General features: G+C 42.9%; 1 protein-coding gene across 4 annotated transcripts in view; it reads left to right on the plus strand.

Moving 5' to 3' along the window:
- Nucleotides 1–21,465, plus strand: part of ARHGEF37 (Rho guanine nucleotide exchange factor 37) — a 36,371-nt gene that overhangs the window by 5,338 nt on the left and 9,568 nt on the right. For all 4 annotated transcript variants that reach the window (XM_072990254.2, XM_072990253.2, XM_072990252.2 and 1 more), the window contains exons 2-11: nt 3,697–3,908; nt 4,856–4,979; nt 5,804–5,951; nt 9,290–9,489; nt 11,439–11,569; nt 13,201–13,305; nt 15,420–15,530; nt 17,029–17,358; nt 19,661–19,789; nt 20,478–20,673. In XM_072990254.2, the coding sequence (XP_072846355.2) occupies nt 3,705–3,908; nt 4,856–4,979; nt 5,804–5,951; nt 9,290–9,489; nt 11,439–11,569; nt 13,201–13,305; nt 15,420–15,530; nt 17,029–17,358; nt 19,661–19,789; nt 20,478–20,673 (1,678 nt within the window). In that variant the 5' untranslated portion in view covers nt 3,697–3,704. The remainder of the gene's footprint in view (nt 1–3,696; nt 3,909–4,855; nt 4,980–5,803; nt 5,952–9,289; nt 9,490–11,438; nt 11,570–13,200; nt 13,306–15,419; nt 15,531–17,028; nt 17,359–19,660; nt 19,790–20,477; nt 20,674–21,465) is intronic.

Consider the following 21,465-nt stretch of genomic DNA (forward strand, 5'->3'; position numbering starts at 1 on the left):
TAATCACATTCCAGATCCACTCCCTCCTGGAGGAAAAGGGCAGGTGCCTGTTATAGGAGGAGGTAAAGTGGGGTGGGGTGAGGAACAACAGCTATTTCCATACACTGTATAAAGCCAGGCGTTTTGCCCACCCTGCTCTTTTTGGCTGGGTTCCTGTGGATTTAACAACTACGAGACAGGCAGGAATTAGATGCTGTTAATCTAGGATGCTGCAGTGACGTGGAAAGTGTTTGATTGTAGCCACCATGCAACTATTAACAACAGAGGCATCGTGTTAGGGGAAATGGGGGCAACTCAAAGTGTGTTGCAATCTCTGTAAAAAGATACAGATAGTAACTGGATGATACAAGTTCTCTTCTGGATGCCACTTGTTTAGGGCGGGGGAAAAGAGAGGATATTATAGTTCTGCTAGGAAAAATACAGCTTCAGAATATAGGTGGAAGGTGACATGTTTGCTGCTACCCTGTATTAAGAACTCGCAGCACACAGAATGCCAGTTTGTGAGGCAGAAGGCTTACAGTTACTGCTTTTCATCTGACACACTTGGGATTTGCAGACGAGGGATTTTCAGGTCCAGCTGCATCTTCCAAAGATGCAGACATATTATACAGGCCAGAATATCTAGCTTACTCTTATTATTAAGGATGAAAAAGTGTTGGTATTAGACATTTATCTCTTTTTTGGGTCCAACCTGAATGGAAAAACTGCTACCCAAATGTAGCAAATTGGCTTTCAGGTATACAGAAAACCAGCTACTTCCCAAATAACTGCTCAGTTGGAAAGGCACTGCTAGTCCTTATTCTCTTGACATTTCGTTCACTTTGCCCTCAAAACTTTGCCCTCAAAACTCCAAGGCACAATTATGCTAAACATAAACTGAGCAAGTCAGTAGAAGCAACAAGTGGCAAAATCCCTGTTGTGTGCAACAAAGTCTATGATCAGAAATGGGCACAAACCCGATGTTTATGATGGTTCGTGGTTTGTGGCTACCCACGAATCATAAACTATTACGAACTCTTTGAAAACAAACATGTTTGTGATTCATTTTTTAGGTTTGTGCTGGGGTGGGAGACTGCCCGCCTGTCCCTCTCCTTCCCACTGCCCTGTCCCCTCCCTAGCTTGTCTTGAAGCCGGCAGTGGCGACAGCACCATCCTGAGAGGCCGCAGGCTTGGCTCCTTGCACAGAAACTGGGCCTGCTGCCTGTGCGCATGCACCCACCACTAAGCTGACAGGCAGGTGCATGTGCACAGACAGCAGGCCCACTATTAGATTCACAATTAGATGTTCAGATTCATTCTATGTGTGCAAACTTTCCACAATATGTAGTCTAGAATGTTTTAAACTGCTTGAATTTTCCCCTTTCATTGTTTTTTTTAAAACAGCATGCATTATTTGGCTTCTTTTGGCTCAGCATTTCATGATTGCCCCAGAATCAACAGAAGCTGCAGGAAAAACAAACTGTCCCATGTTCTAGATGAGTGTGGAGCGTATGTGTTTTTTTCTGATGAGTTTTTTTCCCAAGGGCCTTGCCTTTACCATGTGGATCTGGTTGGAGCATATGGTCAGTGGCTCTTTCTCTTTCGTTTTGAAACAAGCATTAAGCAGAATTCAAGAAATGAACTATGTATCTGGGTTTGGTTCCTTCTACCAGCAGGAAGGAAATAGGACAATGGGAGGGGCTTGCTTTCTGCCGTAAAAGTTTTTCCCATTCTTCCTGTAACAAAACAGTGTACAGTTTAAAATTAACAGCTGTGTGTTCCAGAAATGTCTTTCAGAAGGCCTATTGCAAATTCTCCAAAGACTCCTTTCAGTCTCTAGAATTAAAGGCATTAACAGCTTCAGAGATTTGGACATTCTTTTAATTGCAGGGTAATTTGGGGGCAATATGGCATACTGGTCTGAGTGTGGAAGTAAGCCTTGGGAGATCCAGATTCAACTACTCACTTTAAATCATTACATTCACTGGCTGGTCTTGGGCTAGTCATTTTCCTTCACACCAAACTACCTCACAGGGCTGTCATGGCAGGAGGAGAGCCATGTGCAATGCCCTGAGTTTGCTGGAGAAAAGGCAGGATATAAATATAATACAGAGACAAATAAAATTTGGAGGGTACCGGATTTGAAAAGGCTGCCGAAGCCAGGTCACCCTCTTCCTCTTGCCTTACCCCACTAAAACAACTCACTGACAAAAAAAAAAGAACACACACATTGGGATCAAAAAGCAGTAACAGAAATATCATCCTTAGACGAGCCCAGGTGATCAAGGTAGTCATTATTGCAACTTTCTTCAGAAAATCAAGCCTGTTCCTGTCAGCTATTGCTAAGCCTCTGCATCAGTTTAAAGGCAAAGGAGACAGGACTCACCACTGCAGAAGCATCCAGGTGGCAGGGAAGGAAGAAGACAAGTAGAATGCTATGCTTTGCCATGACCATTGGGACTCTTTGTATGTGTGTTGGAGGGATTTGTAATGCTCTCCATAAACCCCAATGTTAAAGAAAATGTTGTGGGGTTTTTGGGCTCTTTGGCCGTGTTCTGAAGGTTGTTCTTCCTAACGTTTCGCCAGTCTCTGTGGCCGGCATCTTCAGAGAACAGCAAACTGTGCTCTGGTGTAGTTGGCTTGGGACAAAAGCCTATCTCACAGCCATAAATACTCCACTCCCAAGCAACTGTAAATAAAGAAATGTTTTTTATTCTTTCTCCTACAAGTGTCTTAGAGTAAGTTATTTAGACTTTAAGGGCACGTTAAACAGAAAGGGGTGTACTCAGGGGAACTTGGAACTGTTCTTCTCTGGGTTTCTATACTTCTACTGTGTAGCAAAAGAGGAATTTTACCAGAATTTACTGCACAAATAATGACAATCAGCCGAACAGAGCAGAGGCAAACAAGTGCCACCAACTGAGGAACGAAAAGGAAAAAAGAACATTCAGCAGAGAAGTGGGGTCTCTCTTTGAAATCAAAGGCTGGAAGGAATGATGGTTTGGTGCTGGACTCATAGATAATCACCCCAACCCAGAAAGATCCCTCTCAGTCACACAAACTACAGACAGCATGTAAACCTATCAGGTTGCAAATAAAACTCCAAAAGCGCACTCCTCATGGAACATGTTTCTCCTGACTGAGAGAAACCTAGCAATTGTGGACCCCCTTTTCATAAATAGGAATATTTTATCACCACCTCCCACATAACCTGCTGTGCAGTTATCCTGTTCATATCCGTTATGCTGGAAGGTGGGTGGGAATTTGAGAAAGCTACTGTGTTCATATTGCCAGGGTAGATTACTGTACGTATATGCGAGTCCAGCTTCTTTCTTTCCTATAGGCAGGGGGAGCAGACGGAAGGGGTCGTTTGCTAAGTCTTGTGGGGCTGCTCCTTTAAATAACTTTTATATACAAGATAAAATGGTGGTGCTGTAGTAGTAGTAGTAGCGGTGGTGATGGTAGTAATAGTAGCAATGTTGAGTCTAAATAGGAATAGGTTAATTGGTTGGCAGTTTGAAATTGATGGTAACCTAGGAGACATGTAAAGAATATGTAATTACTGTACCCTTTAAATGTACCTTTTGCTAAAGAAATTTACATTTAAAAACTGTAATTATAAACATAACAGAAGATTCCCTTGGAATTATAGGGGTAGAATGGGCTTGGCCTGGGCATTAGAAAGCGGCCTGTAAAGGCGCCTCCTCTCTTTTGCAGCTCCTGACATGGCAAATGGCAACTCAGCAGAACTATCAGCCCAGGAGGCATCAGAGGCCGAAGAGCATATCTATGAAACCGTGGAAGGGCTTGGCAAAACGGAGCAGAGCCAGCGACTGGCAGTGGAGGAGCTCCTCAACACGGAGATAAGCTATGTGCACAACCTTCAGCTGTGCATTTCAGATATCCGTAGCCACCTGCAGAAAAAGCAGGTGAGAGGGGGAAGCGGAAGACCCCTGTTCGTCAGCATATTTCCTTGGAAAGGCATAGTGCACCAAAATATTTAGAATCTGGTGCAGGTTATCCCAAACAGCAACACATTTGGGAAGTGATCAGCTTTAAGGCTTTGTAGTGAAATTCAGAATGGGAGATAGACAAAGGGGTCAAGGTGATGATTTGTCAATGAATTATAGATGGAGAGAGGACAGTGCAAAGAGGTATTTTAAATAACCCAAGACGGCACGCACTCTGGAAACAATCACTGCATGTTGTAGGGTACAGCAGAACATAATTCACAACCTGTCATCACTCCCTTCCTTGGCTCTTTCCCTAGCAACAGAGGAAATGACTACATGTTCAGAGATTTTCCTGGAGGTGGCCACTGACTAGTATTGCTAGGGGTTTTCTCCTGGCAGGCAGTGAGCGCTGAACAGCAGCAGCTGCCACCAGAGCCACAATTATGGCATGGTGACCAGGACTTTGACCAAGGGAACTGAATTTAGAAGGAATAAAAAATTGCTGTTGAAAAGGGCCCACATTGTCGACTCTAGAGTGGACATGTCACCTCCAGCTATTCCCCCCAAGCAGAAGAAAAAACAAAATAAGTGGGTTGCATGTGGAACTAATAAGGCATTGTTTACTCAGTCCAGGTGTTCCTTTACAGTCCTCTGTTCTCTCTCCTTCTATGCTTAACCAATGAAGTTGTGAAGCCCTGGTATCAAAATTGCTCATGAAGGTTCATTGCATTCTGTAATGCATCCTGCAACAATCTGTTGTACCTTTCTGTGCTAAAAGGACATCAAAAGGTATTTGGTGTAATTTTAGTAGCGAAGCAGAGAGAGCTGGAGATGATTGTTGAAAGGGTGGCCCCTTCCTCATTCTTGGAAAAGAGGAATGTGAATTAAGCACAGAGAAGGAATTGGCCTATTGTGTTTTTCAGCTGCCTGAAATCGACCTGGATGGACTGTTCTCAAATATAAACGATATCCTGCATCTTTCCAAATGTTTCTTGAAAGAACTTGAAGCTACAGTGAGTCAGGAAGATGAGCAGCTCTTTCGTATCAGTGAGTAGGGATATGTGTGATAATCAGTCCTCCTATACATGATTGTTTGGGACAGGTGTTACTAAGTCATCATATTATATGAACTCTTGTGTTTTGCTAGCAGTGCTACCAGATGTTACGATGTGGATCAAACACAGCCATAATTTCCACCTGGTTCAAAAAACAGGAATCAAGCAAGGCATAAGCATTTGCAAAATGAAACGTTTAGATGCCACTATTTTTGGCAACTCACAATTCCTGTGGTTCCAGAACTGAATGCCACCCATAGCAAAATAACTTTGGAAGAGTTTACATGTCTAGGAAGAAAACCTATGTTAATATGTGGCAGGATAAATTTTTCATTCTGCCACCTTGAGCTGTTGATAATGGGAAGGATGCACAGTGGCCAGTTGCATGTTGCCCAGCCCTTGTTTAGCTTGTAACAGGGATTTTTTTTGCCTGATACAGCTTCAACTATCAGTGCAGAATTTTAAGCTGGTAACTTTTACAGAGCAGAAAGGGTCAATGAGCAGTGGATGATGATAGGCAGGGGTGCTAGTCACTAGCTAGCCAGATTTTCTGAATTCTTCTCCCAGGCAGGATCTGAACTAGCAAGCCAACTCTGGCCACTGATGGTCTCCTCCACAGCTGCTGTAGTGCCCTCATAGGCTCCATTTTTCTCTTTTTCTCTGCATTCTCTCTATCTGGAAGAGAAACTGTTGAAACTGGAGGACATTTTTTTTCCTAATTATAAGCTCTGATGGCTCTGGGGGTTTTCATAATCACCAGCCCTGAAAATCTGACTGACTCTCTGGTACAACTGTCTTCTAACTTGGCTGTTGTAGGCACCTTATTCCAAGAGCTCAAAGAAGAGATTGAGAATGTCTATAAGATTTATTGTGCTGACTATGACCAAGCGCTCCTGCTGCTGGAGATGTACAGAAAGGATCCAAAACTTAACAAGGAGATTGGGGATACCTTGACTTCCACAGTGTAAGTAGTGCTCCTGGGGGGGGGGTAGCAACCAGGTGTTCCAGGATTTTAATGTGTTAATTCTCATGAAAATGGAAAATGGAAACCGTACTGGAAGCTGTTTTGACACTGTTATCACTGACTCAATTTCACTTTTTCACCAATCCGAACAAGAAGTTTAACCAGCCTTCTCTTAAACCTATTGTATTGGCTTAAGAGAAGTAGAATGCAGAGTAAATAAGTTTTCAACTGATTGGGTTCTGGTATTAAATATTAGAACACACAGTTTATCATATTGTACAGGGATGTATCTCACACTATAGAGTTATTATCTGTGATCACTGTTGAGCGAATGTTTCAGATATACGTCTTGAAACATTGGAGACCCTAGATACACATCACCTGAGATATGCTTATTTACTTTGAATAAACCTCACTGAGTTTAATGGAATTTATCCCCAGGCAAGTGTGCATAGAATCCTCATCTCAAAGACTCTTGCGTTCAATGCTACAATTAAGGGGTATAGATAGTTAAGTTGTGGGTTAGGCAGGGTTTTTTATAGGAACACAAGAACGCTAAAAGGCAAATCTGTGAGTTTTCCAGAACTCAGGCTATAAAACATGGGGCTCAAACAGAAAGAGAAAAAAAAAGATGCCAATGAACAGTACCTAAACCAATTCTCCTATTCTGCTGAGATAAAGATTGATACCAGGTCCACTCCAGGTTCACCCTGGTACAGAGATCTGTGGTTTCACCGAAGACAATAGTGAGATGTGCTATGGTGGCAGGTGAGGCAATCCAGGCATTTGATTTCAGTGCGATTGAAGGGCTGCAAAGTGATGCTTTTGTCACCTCTAAAACTCCTTTTTGCCCACCTTCAGGTCTGAATGCATGAGCCATGGGAATCAAATCCAGTCCAATGTTTGGACTTCCTGCTTGAACCTCATGTTCTTTACCTTCTTTGCCTGATGAAGAGTTCTGAAACACTCACCAGGTTATCTTATTTGCAACCTTTTAGAGATCCAATAAAGGTATTATCCAAACCAGAATTTTGCTTCTACGAATGGAAGACAAAGCTAGTTTTTTGTCGATGGGTAGTTGTCATTTTTAATATACAGTGAGTATCAGTCTTTTGGTTCTATAGGTGTTGCATTTGAATTCTGTTAACTACCCTTAGTGGTATAGCTGAGGCTGTTTAGGTTGCTTTCAAGCATGCATACATCTATACACTCCTTGAACAGATTTTGCCTGGTGAATAACTATTTTTGCCCTTAGCAATACTTACTCTTCATACTTTCTCCTCTGTTGCTGGCATAACTTTTAGCCAGGTCACTGCTAATGGTTCATGGTGAAAGGAGCTGAGCCAGCCGGGATGTAAACATTCCTTCTTTTGAGCCTATTGTTGAGTATATGCTTTTGGAAGTGGTTACTAAAGATTGCCAACCATGCTGTGGTACACAAAGGACCCGTAGCTTCTTACTGACTTGGCTGTATGCATCTACTCCAAGGTTCTGTTGTTTCCTCTCTTTGTTGGTGAGAGAAGAATCAAACCCAAAGGGAGTTTGTTAGCTAAACAAACATGACACTGTGAGTAATGAGGCAAGGACGTCAGGCGGTGGTTGGCAGTGTCTGTGTCCTTTGGGTTGCTCCATCACTTTAGCTGACGGGAACTGTTATCTGAGTGACTGAGCACGGCTGTGAGAGGGGGTGGGTTTGTTTTCCAAATGAGCAAGGAAGGACACACTCTCTAAACTAGACAGTGTGCATCCCCAAAAGTCCCCCCCCCACAAAAATTACATGGGATGTATATGACTTTGTACCAGCTAATAGGTAACTCTAGATTTGGAGGAGTTTTTGCTTTTCAAGGACTGCATAGAGTGTGTGTAGGATACACAGTGTTGTGTGTAATCTTTTCACTGTGGTTGCTTTCTGGTAGTTCCTAGCACCCATGATGCACTTTCTATATGTGGCAGCATCCATTTTTTTCAGCTCTGGCCTCCCTTACCAAAAACAGAGTCTTCATAGCCATCCTTTTGTATTCCTTCCCACAGTGCTTAAGAAAATTACAGAATTCTTGGTCCCAAGAAGTCATTGGCTTGGAGTTCTGAAGGGACCCAGGAGTGCTAGAGTGATGTATTTGGACCATGGTGGTGGTGGGAATCTGAGAATAAGGCTCTCCATGACCATTACTCATGGTGGCTACATAAGAGGTTCCATATTCAGAGGCAGTATGTATGTCATTGAACACTAGTTGCTGGGAAGCAGCAACAGGAGAACACAATTGCCACCATGTCGTATGCCTTAATTAGGCTGCCAGATCATGATGTTCCCTTCAGGCAGGCTTTCCCTGAGTGACTGGCTGCCTATGTGCAGTTTTAAATGAATTGTTATACTTTTCTGCTTCGAATGTATTTTGGTGTTGCTTATGTTTTTTTTAGTAAGGTATTTGTTTGAACTTTTCAACTATTTGTGTACTCACTGTTGTTAGCTTTAATATTGTCTTGTAATGATGTAAGCCACCTTGGATCCTTTTAAGGAGAAAAGTGGGGTGAAAATATTTTAAATATATAAAATAAATAAGATGGGTTTAGGGGCACTTGAGAAAAACATCATCTGGGTGACAGAAGACTTATTAATGACGAAGTACAAGGTGCAATGGATGCTGGGATGGTTCTCAGGATTCCAATCAAGGCATGTGTCCCATGAGGTCTAGCAGCCTGGACACATTTGTGCTTTCCTTGTGTCAGGCAGAAAACAAATGCCCCACAGTAACAAAGCTTTTATATTAGGGGTATCTCCATTCTGGGAACACTTGTCTGTTTGCATTCTCTTCACCCACACACCGGTAAGCAAATGCCTGTTGTTCAGTGGCACAGATGGCCTCATTTGCTGTGTCAGTGCTGCTGCTGCAGAAAATCTCTCAGCCCTACTGCTTGGTGTACACGGGTTAACTTGGCAATGATGCAACTGCTGTACAGCAGATAGTGATAAAAATTACAATTTGTCAAGGCTTGGAGGGTCCAAAAGTCCTGATCCCAACTCCATTTCAGATAATCTGTGGTCTGGTCAACAGGGATGAGGTGGGATGGAAAAAAACAGATTTAAGATCCAAGTTTTCCAAAGTTTACTGACATCTGCAGTAGCTCCAAATACCCCAGAGCTGCAAAACCAAGCACCTTTGCCTGTGATCCATCGGCGGGATGGTATCCCTATGCTTGTTTCAGACAAAACAAAGCAAGCATAGGGTCTATCTCCTGCCTGCCTGTCAAACAAAATGGAAAGTCAGCGCTGTTTGGGAAAGGTCAGGAAGTTCCACATTCTCCTTATACGTTGATCTCCTTATGCTTCCCTTGAGCAGGCCCCACACTGGCGCATCAGACTTGACCTTTTTCCTGGTGATGCCAGTGCAACGGGTCATGAAGTACCCACTGCTGCTGCAAAAGATATTGGACAACACACCAGAGAGTGACCGAGCTTACCGAGCCCTTCAAGCTGCAACCACGGCCATGATAGAGGTCAACGCCAATATCAACGAGTACAAAAGGCAGAAGGAAGTAGGTGAGGGATGCTGAAGCTCTCTGAGTTCCTTCTGGCATAAAACCACAACAAGCCTGAATCATGGGGCCACTTTCAGCCATCTGGGGCCATTTCTTCTGCTGATTGCTAAGAAAGGGGAACCTTCGGTTCTCTGTATATCTGTGGGGTTACCACTGCCACAAACCCTCACTATTGGCAGTGCTGACCAGGATGTCTGGGAACTGAAGTACAGAACATCTGAAGAGCTAAAGGTTCCCCACTCCATCATTATATGGTATGTTTGCAGGCCCTTCATAAGCCACTATGGCCTAGACTGGGAGGTTAATTTAAGAACAGCTAACTTTAATAATTCCCAGTGTGGTGTCGTGGAAAGAGTGACGGGCTAGAACTCAGAAGGCCTGGATTTGAATTCCCACTCAGCCATGGAAACTCACTGGAGGAGTGGAACCGGTAAAGCCACTCTTTAAATATCTCAGTTTCCTTGCAAACTCAATAAGGGTTGCTATAAGTTGGTTCTGATAGCACAAACCGACAATGACCTTAAAAACATCGACTCAAGTTGGACAAAGTAGACAAGAAGCCAAACTGTTTTTAAGAAAAGATATTAACATCAGTTGTTGTTCTGCCCGAAGTGTAGTTTGCTGAGCCAGTACTTAAGAGTTAGAAAGCCAATAGGCTGATAAGATTCCAAGAGCCATCCTGAACAGCAACTGCATTCAGTTTCTTGAAAACATGTGGCATTCCCATTCACAGAGGGGAGGATTCTAGTCCTGCCCCTTCTGTTATCAGTCAGTACTGTTACCTCCTACATGTGGAGGATAGTGAGTTGAAGTGACAGAACATCTGCCACTCAATGGGATTTTATGTGACTTGTCACTCTGGAAAAATCACAGTCTCCATTCATGTGGAGAACCCCCATGGAGAGCAGGGTTCTCTGGATTCATAGTCCCTCATGTGTAAGAGAGCATGAGGAAAACAATTTTCTTTACTTACAGTTGTGAACAGATCACACAGCAAACTGACAGAACATGACTGCTTTTCAGTAACAGGCCTCAACCGACTCATTGACGGCTTCCAACAGACTATAGGGGGGAGGGGAAGCAGAGCAGGAAGGCAGTGTCTCTCTTTGAATTCAGAAGCTGGAGGGAACAATTGATTAGTGCTGGACAGATTGACAGTCACCCCGGCCCAGAAGGGTCCCTCCCAGCCAAACCTACAAGAGACAGTATGCGAGGTTGCAAAAGACTCTAACAGTATAAACAAGCAGAAAGAAACCACTGGCCCACAGACTTATTCTGGCCTGCAAAAGTTCTCCATTCAGCCCAGAGAGAGTTCCTCCTCCCTTTGTACCCCTAATATCCATTTCTGTAGGCCCAAGACTCACATTCACTGCTCCAGGGACCTAAGAGGGCTGTCCTCTAATCTCCTCCAAATCCCTCAGCTTTCAATTAAAAAAAGAGGACTGAAATGGCTAACTATGGCCTATAAAGTTCTGTGCCCTTCAAAAAGAGGCTGGAATGATCAGTCTCACCCTTTTGTTGTTTTGTTCTTGAGTCGTGTCCGACCTTTCGTGACCCCACGGACCAGAGCACGCCAGGCCCTCCTGTCTTCCACTGGCTCATCCTTTAGAGGATGCAATTTTACCTTTCAGCCTCACTGATTTATTTCATAAAGTTGGGGATCAGGGGGCCCCTAAGAGTCTGCATGCTGCCCTTGGGCCACACTTTGTCCACCCTCAATATGTACTGAGTTTGAAGATTTTGGGTTTGCAGATGCAGAAGGTGTGAACGCTCTCAGGCTATATTTGCTGCTTCTTGGAAAGTGTCCAAACTGGACTTCTTTCATGGCAACTCCAGATCCAGTTTCAGCTTACAGATAGTCAGTGTACTATCACCAAATGTCCAGGGCTTCCCCTTTTAATGTATTTCTCCCCTCTGTCTGCTCCTTCTAATTCATGTGACTGGGAACAGCAAATAAATACAATAAGCCTGGGTACCTGACCCTACGGGACCGCCTGGCTCGCATCAACGCGCACTCCATTGCCAAAAAGACCACACGACTGAGCCGCCTCTTCATGCAAGAGGCTGGAATCGTGCCCAAAGTGAGTACCTAAGTGTCTTTTGCGGTCCTTTTGTCCTGCTGTCAGTATGTGTAAGGAATCCATAGCAATGTCCTGGAGAGATGATGATGGGATGTCTGCCTCTGTGTGTGTGTGTGTGAGAGAGAGAGAGAGGGAGGACATGAACAGTAACTGAGACCAGCTGTTCTTGGGTGAGCACCATACGACTCCTAGTTTCTACTCCATCAGACTCAACTCAGCAGTGACTTCAAGCTGCTTTATGGAGAGAATTAAGTGATCACCTTTTAGCGTTTCCGAGCTTATGGGATGAAGTTTGGCATCATCATGACCTCCTCACCAAGGGGATCACATAGCAAGTGCTGTAAGTGTGCAAAGCGTTCTTCTGTCCCCAGCACACTTTTTGTTGGAATGAATCACAATGAACACACAGTTCCTTTTTGAACAGATGCTGAAACTTCTGGACTCTGTTTCAGCCTAGCTAATCGACAACCAGCTGCAGGGTGAGGCCGGCCTGATGGTCCAAGTTCCAGTAACAAGCTTTTTTTTTAAAAAAAAAAAATCCTTCCATTGAGCAGTTTCAGGGCAGTGCAATAAAGTGCCCATGATTTCTGCTACCTAGAAATGAATTAAAAGAATCCTGAAAAAAAAATCTAGACACCAAAACAAAGCCAGTGAAATGCGCCCTTTCTACCAAATTTAGTACATTTCTTGCAATATTCCACCCTAGCCACTCAGCTTAAAAAGTTACTTTTAAGAGGAATGAATGTAATGCCATACTGAAGCCGTGCATGACTGAGCAGTGGTAGATGATGTTGTGGGCCTGGGAGCATCATCCTATCTCTGCTCAGTTATGGATAGTTTTAGCATAGCATTATTTCCACACTTTGGCCATCAAGTCCAACCCCGTGCTCAATGCAGGAATCTAAATCAAAGCAGATCTGACAGATGGTTGTCCAATTTTCTCTTGAATGCTTCCAGCATTGGAGTGCTCACCGCCTCCCAAGATAATTGTCATACTACTATAACAATTAAGACGTTTTTTCCCCTGATAGTAAACCTAAATCTGGTTTTCTGTAATTTTGCCCGTTATTACATGCTCTGCACCCTGTGATGATTGAGAACGGATCCTCTGTATGACTACCTTTCAAGTATCTGAAAAGTGCTACCAGATCTCCCCTTATTCTGTACGCATTTTTATGTGTATTTTTCTGTGTACTTTTTCAGATGTATGCATTTCTGTGGGTGACTTTCTCTTGAATACAGCATTCTGTATGCATTTATTTGGAGATATATCTTATTTTACTTCCACTTTTTCAACCTATTCATTTCTGTACACACTGTTTCAGGTCTATAGTTTTTGTTTCCTTCCTCATCCCCAACTGCTTCAAAACCTTTAGCAAAGTACAGCTTTTGACATCTAAATATGTTCCGGTTTATATTAACATTTAGGAAGTGAGAATGTAACAAACTGGTGCTAAAATGCAAACTGAATGAATTTCTTGTTCATCCAAAGTATGGCCATCTGTACTGTCTGCTTTGATGCCAGCCCACTCAATGTCTAATCTGCTTTCCTAACATCTTGCAGTCCAGCACTTTACGCACAGGAGACTAATGGCAAAACAATCATGTTTCTTCCTTTCTCTGGTCTTTAGACAGAGGACAAGGAGTTTGATGAGCTGGAAGAAAAATTCCAGTGGTTAGCATCAGCTGTGACTGGTCTGAAAGAGAACGTGGCATCTTTCCTGGGAAATATTGAGGTAACCTTCCTTTACGTCACACTGAAACTAGCTTGCAGAGTGAATGTAGAGAGTAGGATCCTGAGCAGGAATTTCACAGCGTTGTCTTGACAACATCCATCCCTGTCTGTTGCAAAGTTTCAGGAACTAGACAGGATGAACTGTGATTATCATCATGGGTGAAGATCTGTCCATCTCTGTCAGAGTTTAGTGAGAATGCGAACACCATAGCTCAGTGGTTGCTGATGCTGACTTTCCACGAGACGCTTTTAGTTTGCCATTGTAGGATATAGACAAGGACCAGACTGAATTCAAAGGGACTATTTTTACCTTGTTTGAAGCTGGCTTTATTTCCAGGATAGCCAGGGCATAATTATTTTGAGGCAGAAGAGAATTGGAGAGGCCACCATTCCACCCCACCCTCACCCTAGCATGCTTTTTAAATTCTAGTGATATTAAAAAGTCTGCCTCTATTTTGGCCACTCTCTGAGGTGATAACATTATGATGAACAGAAACTGAATAACAATAGGGGACGCAGGAGGGATATCCTATGGAATCAAAAAGTTCATTCAGCATTTAATTTTACCTGAGCTGTTCAGTGTTAAGTACACCTCCCGAGAGAAGGCAGTGATTGAAGTTTTCTTGTTAAATGCAGAATGGTGTTCAGTGCAGCCGTATTTTGAAAGCCACAGTTCTAGAACAAGTGCTTGTCTGAATTCTTATTCCCTTTTAAAACTTTAAAAATAAGAATGCTTTCCAAAACTACAAAGACTTTATATTCAGAAATTTGGGGGCTAGAGACGGGAACCATGTTACAGCAAAAGCAACGAAGTCTTTTGTGGCACCTTAATGACTAATTAATACGATTTGGCAAAAACAATTTTGTGGAAAGCAGCCCAGTGCATCAGTTGCAATGTGCAGATTGTGAGAGCTTATGCTCAGTAAGATTTGTTACTCTTTTGGGTGGCTCAAGACTCTGCTTCTTCTTTTTTTTTTTTTTTTTTGGTATTCAAAAGGAAGCCCAAAAGCTGAATGAGGTTCTGTGCTCTCTTTTTTGGTGGTGGTGGTGATTTGATTCTGTGTTATCTAACCAGAGATAAACCCCCATCGATTTCAATTAGAGATGTGGTATTGTTGGACTGCCACCTCCTCCCTCTCAACCTTAGCCAATTTATCAGATTATATGGGCTTATGGAAACTGTAGCCCAACATCTAACCAAGCTAATGTGCTTGTGAATTAGTGAAATGATTCAGGAAAACAAAGTCTCTGGCAGACAGGGGGTGCAATTTAATGAAGCCATTTCCCCTTGAATTATTAGGTCGGATTCAAGGTGTTTTGTTCAGATCCCAGTTTCTCTCCTGCCCTCATGTATACCCTCCCACACACATCTCAGTAATGTCCCTGAATGAGAATTTGGAACAGTGCTTAGAAATGCAGCTGCCACCGAGCATCCCTGCTAAGACCACCGTGTAATAATACACCTTCTTGCTGAGTCTTTAAGCAGGTTACACTTTTGAAGTGGAGACAATCCAAAATCAGAAGTGTTTTGACTCTGCATCTATCCGAGTAATGCAGAAGCACATGGGCAGAAAAGCTGGGCAGCACAGGTTTCGTAGATAGGATAAAAGAATAGCTTCTGAACCTGTAAATGACATACACACACCGTATCCTGATGAAAACAATATGGTTCTCCCCAGAAATCACTGCCTTAACTCCCTGTTTCTTTCTCATTGTATGTGATTAGTTCCTCCCCCTCCCCTTTAGCTACCCTGTGCTTTGGTGATGTCAACTGGTGAATTAATTAAAATTTGATTCCCCCCTCTCTTTTTCTCCTTCCTTCTCGTTGTGCCTTCCTTTGCCAGATTTAAACATGCTGCTTTCATCAGGGACATTTCAGTGGATCTTGAACAACATTGCTTGCATCAGTCATAAACCATGCTGGTTCACTTGCGAGGTGGTCCTTTCTCTACATGTGACACTGTAGCACATGTTTGTGGCATTTGGGTTACAATTATTGCCCAGCTGTAGATTCTTGATCCCACTTGGTTCTTCTGAGCAACCAGGAGAGCCTAAATCTAAATCTTGCCAATGCAGTCATTTTTATGTCATTAAGGCCAGTTCTTTATCCCTTAGGTGTTCCTCAGCTCAAGACCTCATGAGAATGAGCTGGATGTAGGATCGGGAACCATGCAGCTCTATTGTCAGTTTGCAGGAAAACTCCACACAACGGTCTTCCCTGCATTTGTAAGTACTGTCCCCTCCCCATTCCCCCCCTTCTAGTTTTTACAAGGATTGGAGAAGAACTACAGGAAAAGTCCAGTTTATTTGCCTTCCCACCTTCCTGGGGCCATTTCTTCCTTCAAGCAGCCAGTGCTTGTTCTACTCTGAACTGGCGCACCTTTTCACACACATTCTACAGTGCCATGGCATTGACTTGATCTCACAGCGCTGAGGTTTTGCTTTGGCTGTGCTGGCTCACCTTCTGTGTTGCTATAAAATAGGGGCAGGCGAAGTGTCTCACAGAATCACCTCAGCCCACTAGGGGCTGTACCACCTGCCTCTGCGGCCACTGAAATTTTGTGGCCACCATTAGATTTCCTCTTACAGCTGCTGCAATGGCCATTGCCACTTGGTAAGCAATGGCTGTGCGTCTGTGGTTATAAGAAGGTGCCAGAGCACCCTCCAACCCTATAGAGAAATTGCTAGCTAGCAGGGCAGAGTGGCTCTGTCCCGTCTTGAAGGAAAGGGAAGCCAAGAACACTGGAATTTCATGCTTCTGCTGTCACCTATGACCAGTGACAGCTGGCAGTGCCACCACTTCCGGTTGCAGAGGCAAAGGGCAGCCGTTCCTCTCCCAGCGGGTCTGAATGAGCCCCACTCGGCTTTCCCATTGCTTCTGTGAAATATGGCTCAAAATCACTGTTAGGAAGCAGTTTGAGAAGGGGCAGCCATGTTAGTCTGTGCTAGCATATGAGGCAAAAACAAAGGGAAAATAAAAAAAATAAAGAAGGCAAAAATGTTGTGTTGCGGAGCATTTGTGGCCAAGTTCACTTCCCTCAAGTGGACCTGAACATTTCCTTAAGAGGGAGTGGACTGTGTCCATGAAAGCGCATATTAAAATATAGCTGTTAGTCTTTAAGGTGTCACACCAATTTTGTTTTCTTTATTTTTTTATTTTTTCGTTTGTTTTCACCTGATATGTTAGGAACCAGATTCCTTCAGGACAGGCTTTTCAAGATGCCTAATTAATGGGTTTCTGAGGATGGAAGACTGAGGGGATGGAACTAATCCACCTGTATAGGAGATGTAGCAATTCTTTCACAGTTGTTTAAGTAAAAAAAAATTAAATCAAAATTATTTCCCTAATTTTAGGTACTCAGCTGGGGAGAGCATGGCCATATGTTTCAGCTCTAAAGAACTCTTTGTGTGTGTGTGTGTGTGTGTGTGTGTGTGTGTGTGTGTGTGTGTGTCTGTGTGTGTGTGTGTGTGTTTTCTTTGGATTTTAGAAAGTTTTTTTATGATTTTTGCTTTAGTGCTGAGAGTAGCAATTTCCTAGATGGGTGGTTTAAAATTACATACATACATACATACATGCATACATGCATACATGCATACACACACACATACATGCATGCATGCATGCATACATGCATACATGCATACTCACTCTAGTATTCTGTCCACCTGAGGTTGTATAGAATACCAAGATTTCACACATCACTTTGATTTTGCTCCTTTACAGAAGAAAAGGCTGGAACATCTGGTTTACTTTCCACTGTGCAACTTGTCAGAGACTCTGAAAGGACCTCAAAAGCTGATCAAGAAGCGCTTTGACAAGCGGCTGGATTATGAGGAACTGGAGGAGAAGCAGAATGAGACAGGCAGTGTGACATATGAGGAGGCGGCTGCTATGAATACCTATCTTGCCATGAACTCTTTGCTTGTCTCTGAACTACCAGTGTTCAACCAAGTAGCCCTGCAGTGGTTGGGGCAGCTTCTGCATTCGTTTGTGTCGATTCAGAAGGACCTGGCAAAACAAGTGCTCCAGGAGGCAGATGGAGGGTTTGTCCAGGTAAAGAGCTAGAGTTAATAAGATGATCTATGCAAATCTGGGCCACTATTCATAGAGCTAACAAAATCCCCCATGTTGCCATTCAGGCTTGGAAATAAAGATGTCACCACCAGAAAAGGAGGAGGCCCAACGCTACACTGGGAGGCTAACCACTGCACTCTAGGATGCCAGTCCCCTTTGTGGTCAAATGGGAAGGGGAGCATTGCCTTCATGACCTGCTGAATAATGTTGCGGAACAATGAACTGAATAGTGGGCCTGGGCTATGAAAGGCACTAGGCTGTGGGCAAGACTGTTGGGAAAGCATCAAATCTCCTCTCCCTTTTTCCTTGTTTGTCAAAAAAAAAAGGTCATCACAGAGAGAGAGAGAGAGGGAGAGAGAGCAAGCAAGTGAGCAGATTTTGCCACAGTTAAAAGGTGCCTTCTTCCCCTTACACTGAACGATCCAGGGAGTGGCAGAGAAATAACCTCCCCTCCACTGCAACTCATGTCCTCATAACACCAATGCATTCTTTCTTCCCCCTTCTTATAATGATGGGCATTTTGCTTTCATCAAATAAAGAACATAGAACTGTTCTTCCATATCTATCTATGAAGCCTCATAGAGGCCTCTTCTGTGTAAGTGTCTTCTGTTCCTCCTGCCTGAGCAGGAACCTTGATGTCACTATTTTCAGATTTCTGCCTGAGTGAATCAGTCAACACGAACATGGTTCTGTTGATTGTCCCAAAAACTTGTTAGATTTTGAATTTCTCATTTTTTCCAATGTCATTTATGTGCTATGCTGGATTCTGTACTTCCTCAATGTTTTCTTTCTTCCAGTTTTGGTAGGTGTTTCATTTCCTATCCCACAAGCTGCAAATGCACAAAATTTCATTCATTCATTCATTCATTCATTCATTCATTCATTCATTCATTCATTCATTCATTCATTCATTCATTCATTCATTCATTCATTCATTCATTCATTCATTCATTCATTTAATGTCTTAACTTGACTTTCTATTGTTTACTCAAAGTTATGCACTATCAGTAAAGAGATTAACCTCAAACCATGCCATACCACAGACGCTGAATTCACAAAACCATTGAAGCCAACAAGCTAAATGCAGATTATAGAAATGCGTTTTTTTTTTAAAAAAAACTGCTTAAAGTAGCACATCTTTCAGGAGGAGTGATTACATTGTTTGTGTCCCACCACTAAGAGAATCCTACTCCAGGCAACAGAAAATGTTTACCATTGTACTAGATATAAAAACGCAGAGCTTGGAAAACTCTCATTATCTGGCACTTAAAGTCTCAGTAATTCACTTTAAGACATTTACAGCAGGAGGAATAAAAAACATTACTTACAGTTGCTTGAAATTGCCGGCTTAGATTTTACTACTTCTTTACTACACATATACTAGCAAGCAAATGAACAAATAAGTAGCATTCTTTGATGGGAAATTTGCACTGCAAATTTTGGGGAAAAAACCGATCAGCAAAGCATAACTGAATTTTGGCTGGTGTATTAGTTCAGGAAAGATGACAACTGGTTATGTTGGCATGATAATGTTGCCTTAATCCACGTCTCTTCTATCTTTACCTTTAAACCAGTACCCTTTAGTCAGATCTTTTGGTAATGATTTATGATTCATAATTAATTTTCACAAATTAATTACAAAGAAATGCTTTCCTTCTAGGGTGATGCTGTGTTCCAGGATTATCTATATTCATCCCATCCATACCATGCATCATTTTATCAACCTTCAGTGGCTAGCACAGTGAACAGAACACAGAGGACTGATGGACAATATGAGATGACTTTCTCCCCAAACATCTTTCATTTTCATAAAAAGGGGGATTATTTCTGCCCCTGAGTGCCAATCCAGCATAGCTGACAGAGTGCTGGTCTAGGAGTCAAGAGACTTGGTCTAAATCTCTGTTTAGCCATGGAAACTCGCTGGTGAATGGCAGTAGTAAAAACCACTCAAATATCTCATACTGTATCTCTGAAACCTTCCTAGGGTGGCCATCATTTGGAACTGATGACACACTACCTTTATCAGATCAGTCCTTATTCCAGCAACTGTAACCAAAACAAGCCTAAGGGAAGTGCAGAGTCAGCACTACATCAGGCATAGCCCAGACATAAGGGCCTCTAACCTGGAAACCTACAGTGAACTCTAGCAAAATGTGTGCCCGTACATAAAGCTATCTATCCATTTGGTACATATAGCTTAGTATTTACTCTTTATTTTCAAATTTGTTTTTCTATCTGCTTTCAAAAGAGCTCCATTTAATTTTAGCATTCTTCTTCACAGCTGCCCCACAGGCACCTCCCTGAAGCTGATTTTTGGAAGATGGTAAAGGATACTTTAAGCCAAGCTGAAGATCAACTTTCCTCTTTCCGAGAGAAATTTGATACGGTTATGCCAAGCCCTCTGGTGCAGGTATGGTGCTACAGTGACAACCTGGAGCCCCTCTCTCCAACATGATCACTGTGCTGGGATTTCAACTCTCATGGGTCAGTTTAGGCCAGGGACCTGTCATCCCATGTATATGGAAGACACCCAAGTTGGTGAAAGCTGAGCTAAAAGGTGTGCTCCTCGTGTTATCCTCTCCTGCTTCCCAGCCAGACTTCCCAACTGCATGGGGCTCGACTTGTTTGACATGGGCATGGAAGAGGAAGTCACTCCTCCTTGGTGATGTTCAGGATATCATCCAGCAAATCTTCATTGCACGGGTGTGATCACTTTCTTCACAGCCCTCTCGGCAGCTGTGCTGGTTAGAATAATGACTGGATTCTGCCGTTGACAGATTGGTGATATCTATACTTATTGATGTATAATTTATTTAACTTCATAGTTTCACCCTCTCTAACAATCCAAAATATTTAGGGAGCTGTCTCTTTCCTCGGAAAAGAGCAAAATGGCCTAATTTTGGGGTGGGTGGGGCTAATTTCAGTCATTAGCCCCAACTAAAATGTACCTGTGACATTGATTAAACTTATGGTCAATGGTTCTATTCTGGTTTGGACCAACACCTGGATGTTCCCCATCCTCCAGCACACCAACCTGATAGCATAAGCAGCGGAAGGAGGAGCTATTCACCCAGTTCTCCTTCTTGCCTTTTCCACAGCCTCTGACCCCTGCAGAGGAGAGGAAAGTCCTCCTGCTTGTGAACAAACATGGCACAGATAAGTTGTACCAGGTGACAAGCAACATCAGTGGCAGCAAAGAGATGGACCTGACGCTACAGAGGGGGCAGATTGTGGCCCTTTTACATGACAAGGACACCAAGGGCAATCCTAATCGATGGCTGGTGGACGCTGGAGGTACTGTAGAGGTTGCAAGGACTAATATAACTTTGCTTTGGTTCCAAGCTTGATATCTATGACCAGAATTCACGGCAGTTTACATAGAACATGATTACTATTTGTACTGGGGCACGCCCCAAATGTGTTCGTCCAGATATGTTTGCTTAGATATTGTGGCACTAAAAGAGAAACCTGTGGCTTGGTCCCAGCAGTGCATCTATATTTTAAAACAATGATACCATTATATGGCTGAGAACATGGAGAATCCTTGATCATAATTCTAGCTGACCCAACTTTGCACAAGTGATATCTAGATGTAGTTCTTATCAACTGCATACACATTTAAACCTCCACGATTATAGAGGGTCTAACTACCAGTGGCTACTAGTTGTGATGACGACCTATCGCCTTTGATATCAGAGTCAGTAAACCTCTATTTAGCAGTTGCTGAGGAATATGAACAAGAGGGTTCTCTTACACTCATGTCTTGATTGCAAACTTTCCACAGTTACCTCTCTGACTGCTTAAAAAACAGAGTACTGCACTAGACCAGCCTTTGTAAGGCTAGGAAGGATACATATTCAGTTCATTTCTCAATGCAAACTTGCCAAGTTTGACCTTCTGAAACCTAAATACAAACCTGGGTGCCTTTAGATTTCAAAATGCATACTTATGTTAATGATTAGCTGGTGGTGTTTATGATGAGGCTGCCATATAAACAAAATACGTCAACATTTGAAAAAGTGCATGTAAAATGTGTACATTTGAAACAGTGAGTACAAAAACACATATATTCTGCCAAAGACACAG

Source organism: Pogona vitticeps, chromosome 2 (assembly GCF_051106095.1).
Source record: "Pogona vitticeps strain Pit_001003342236 chromosome 2, PviZW2.1, whole genome shotgun sequence".
NCBI classification, from domain to species: domain Eukaryota; kingdom Metazoa; phylum Chordata; class Lepidosauria; order Squamata; family Agamidae; genus Pogona; species Pogona vitticeps.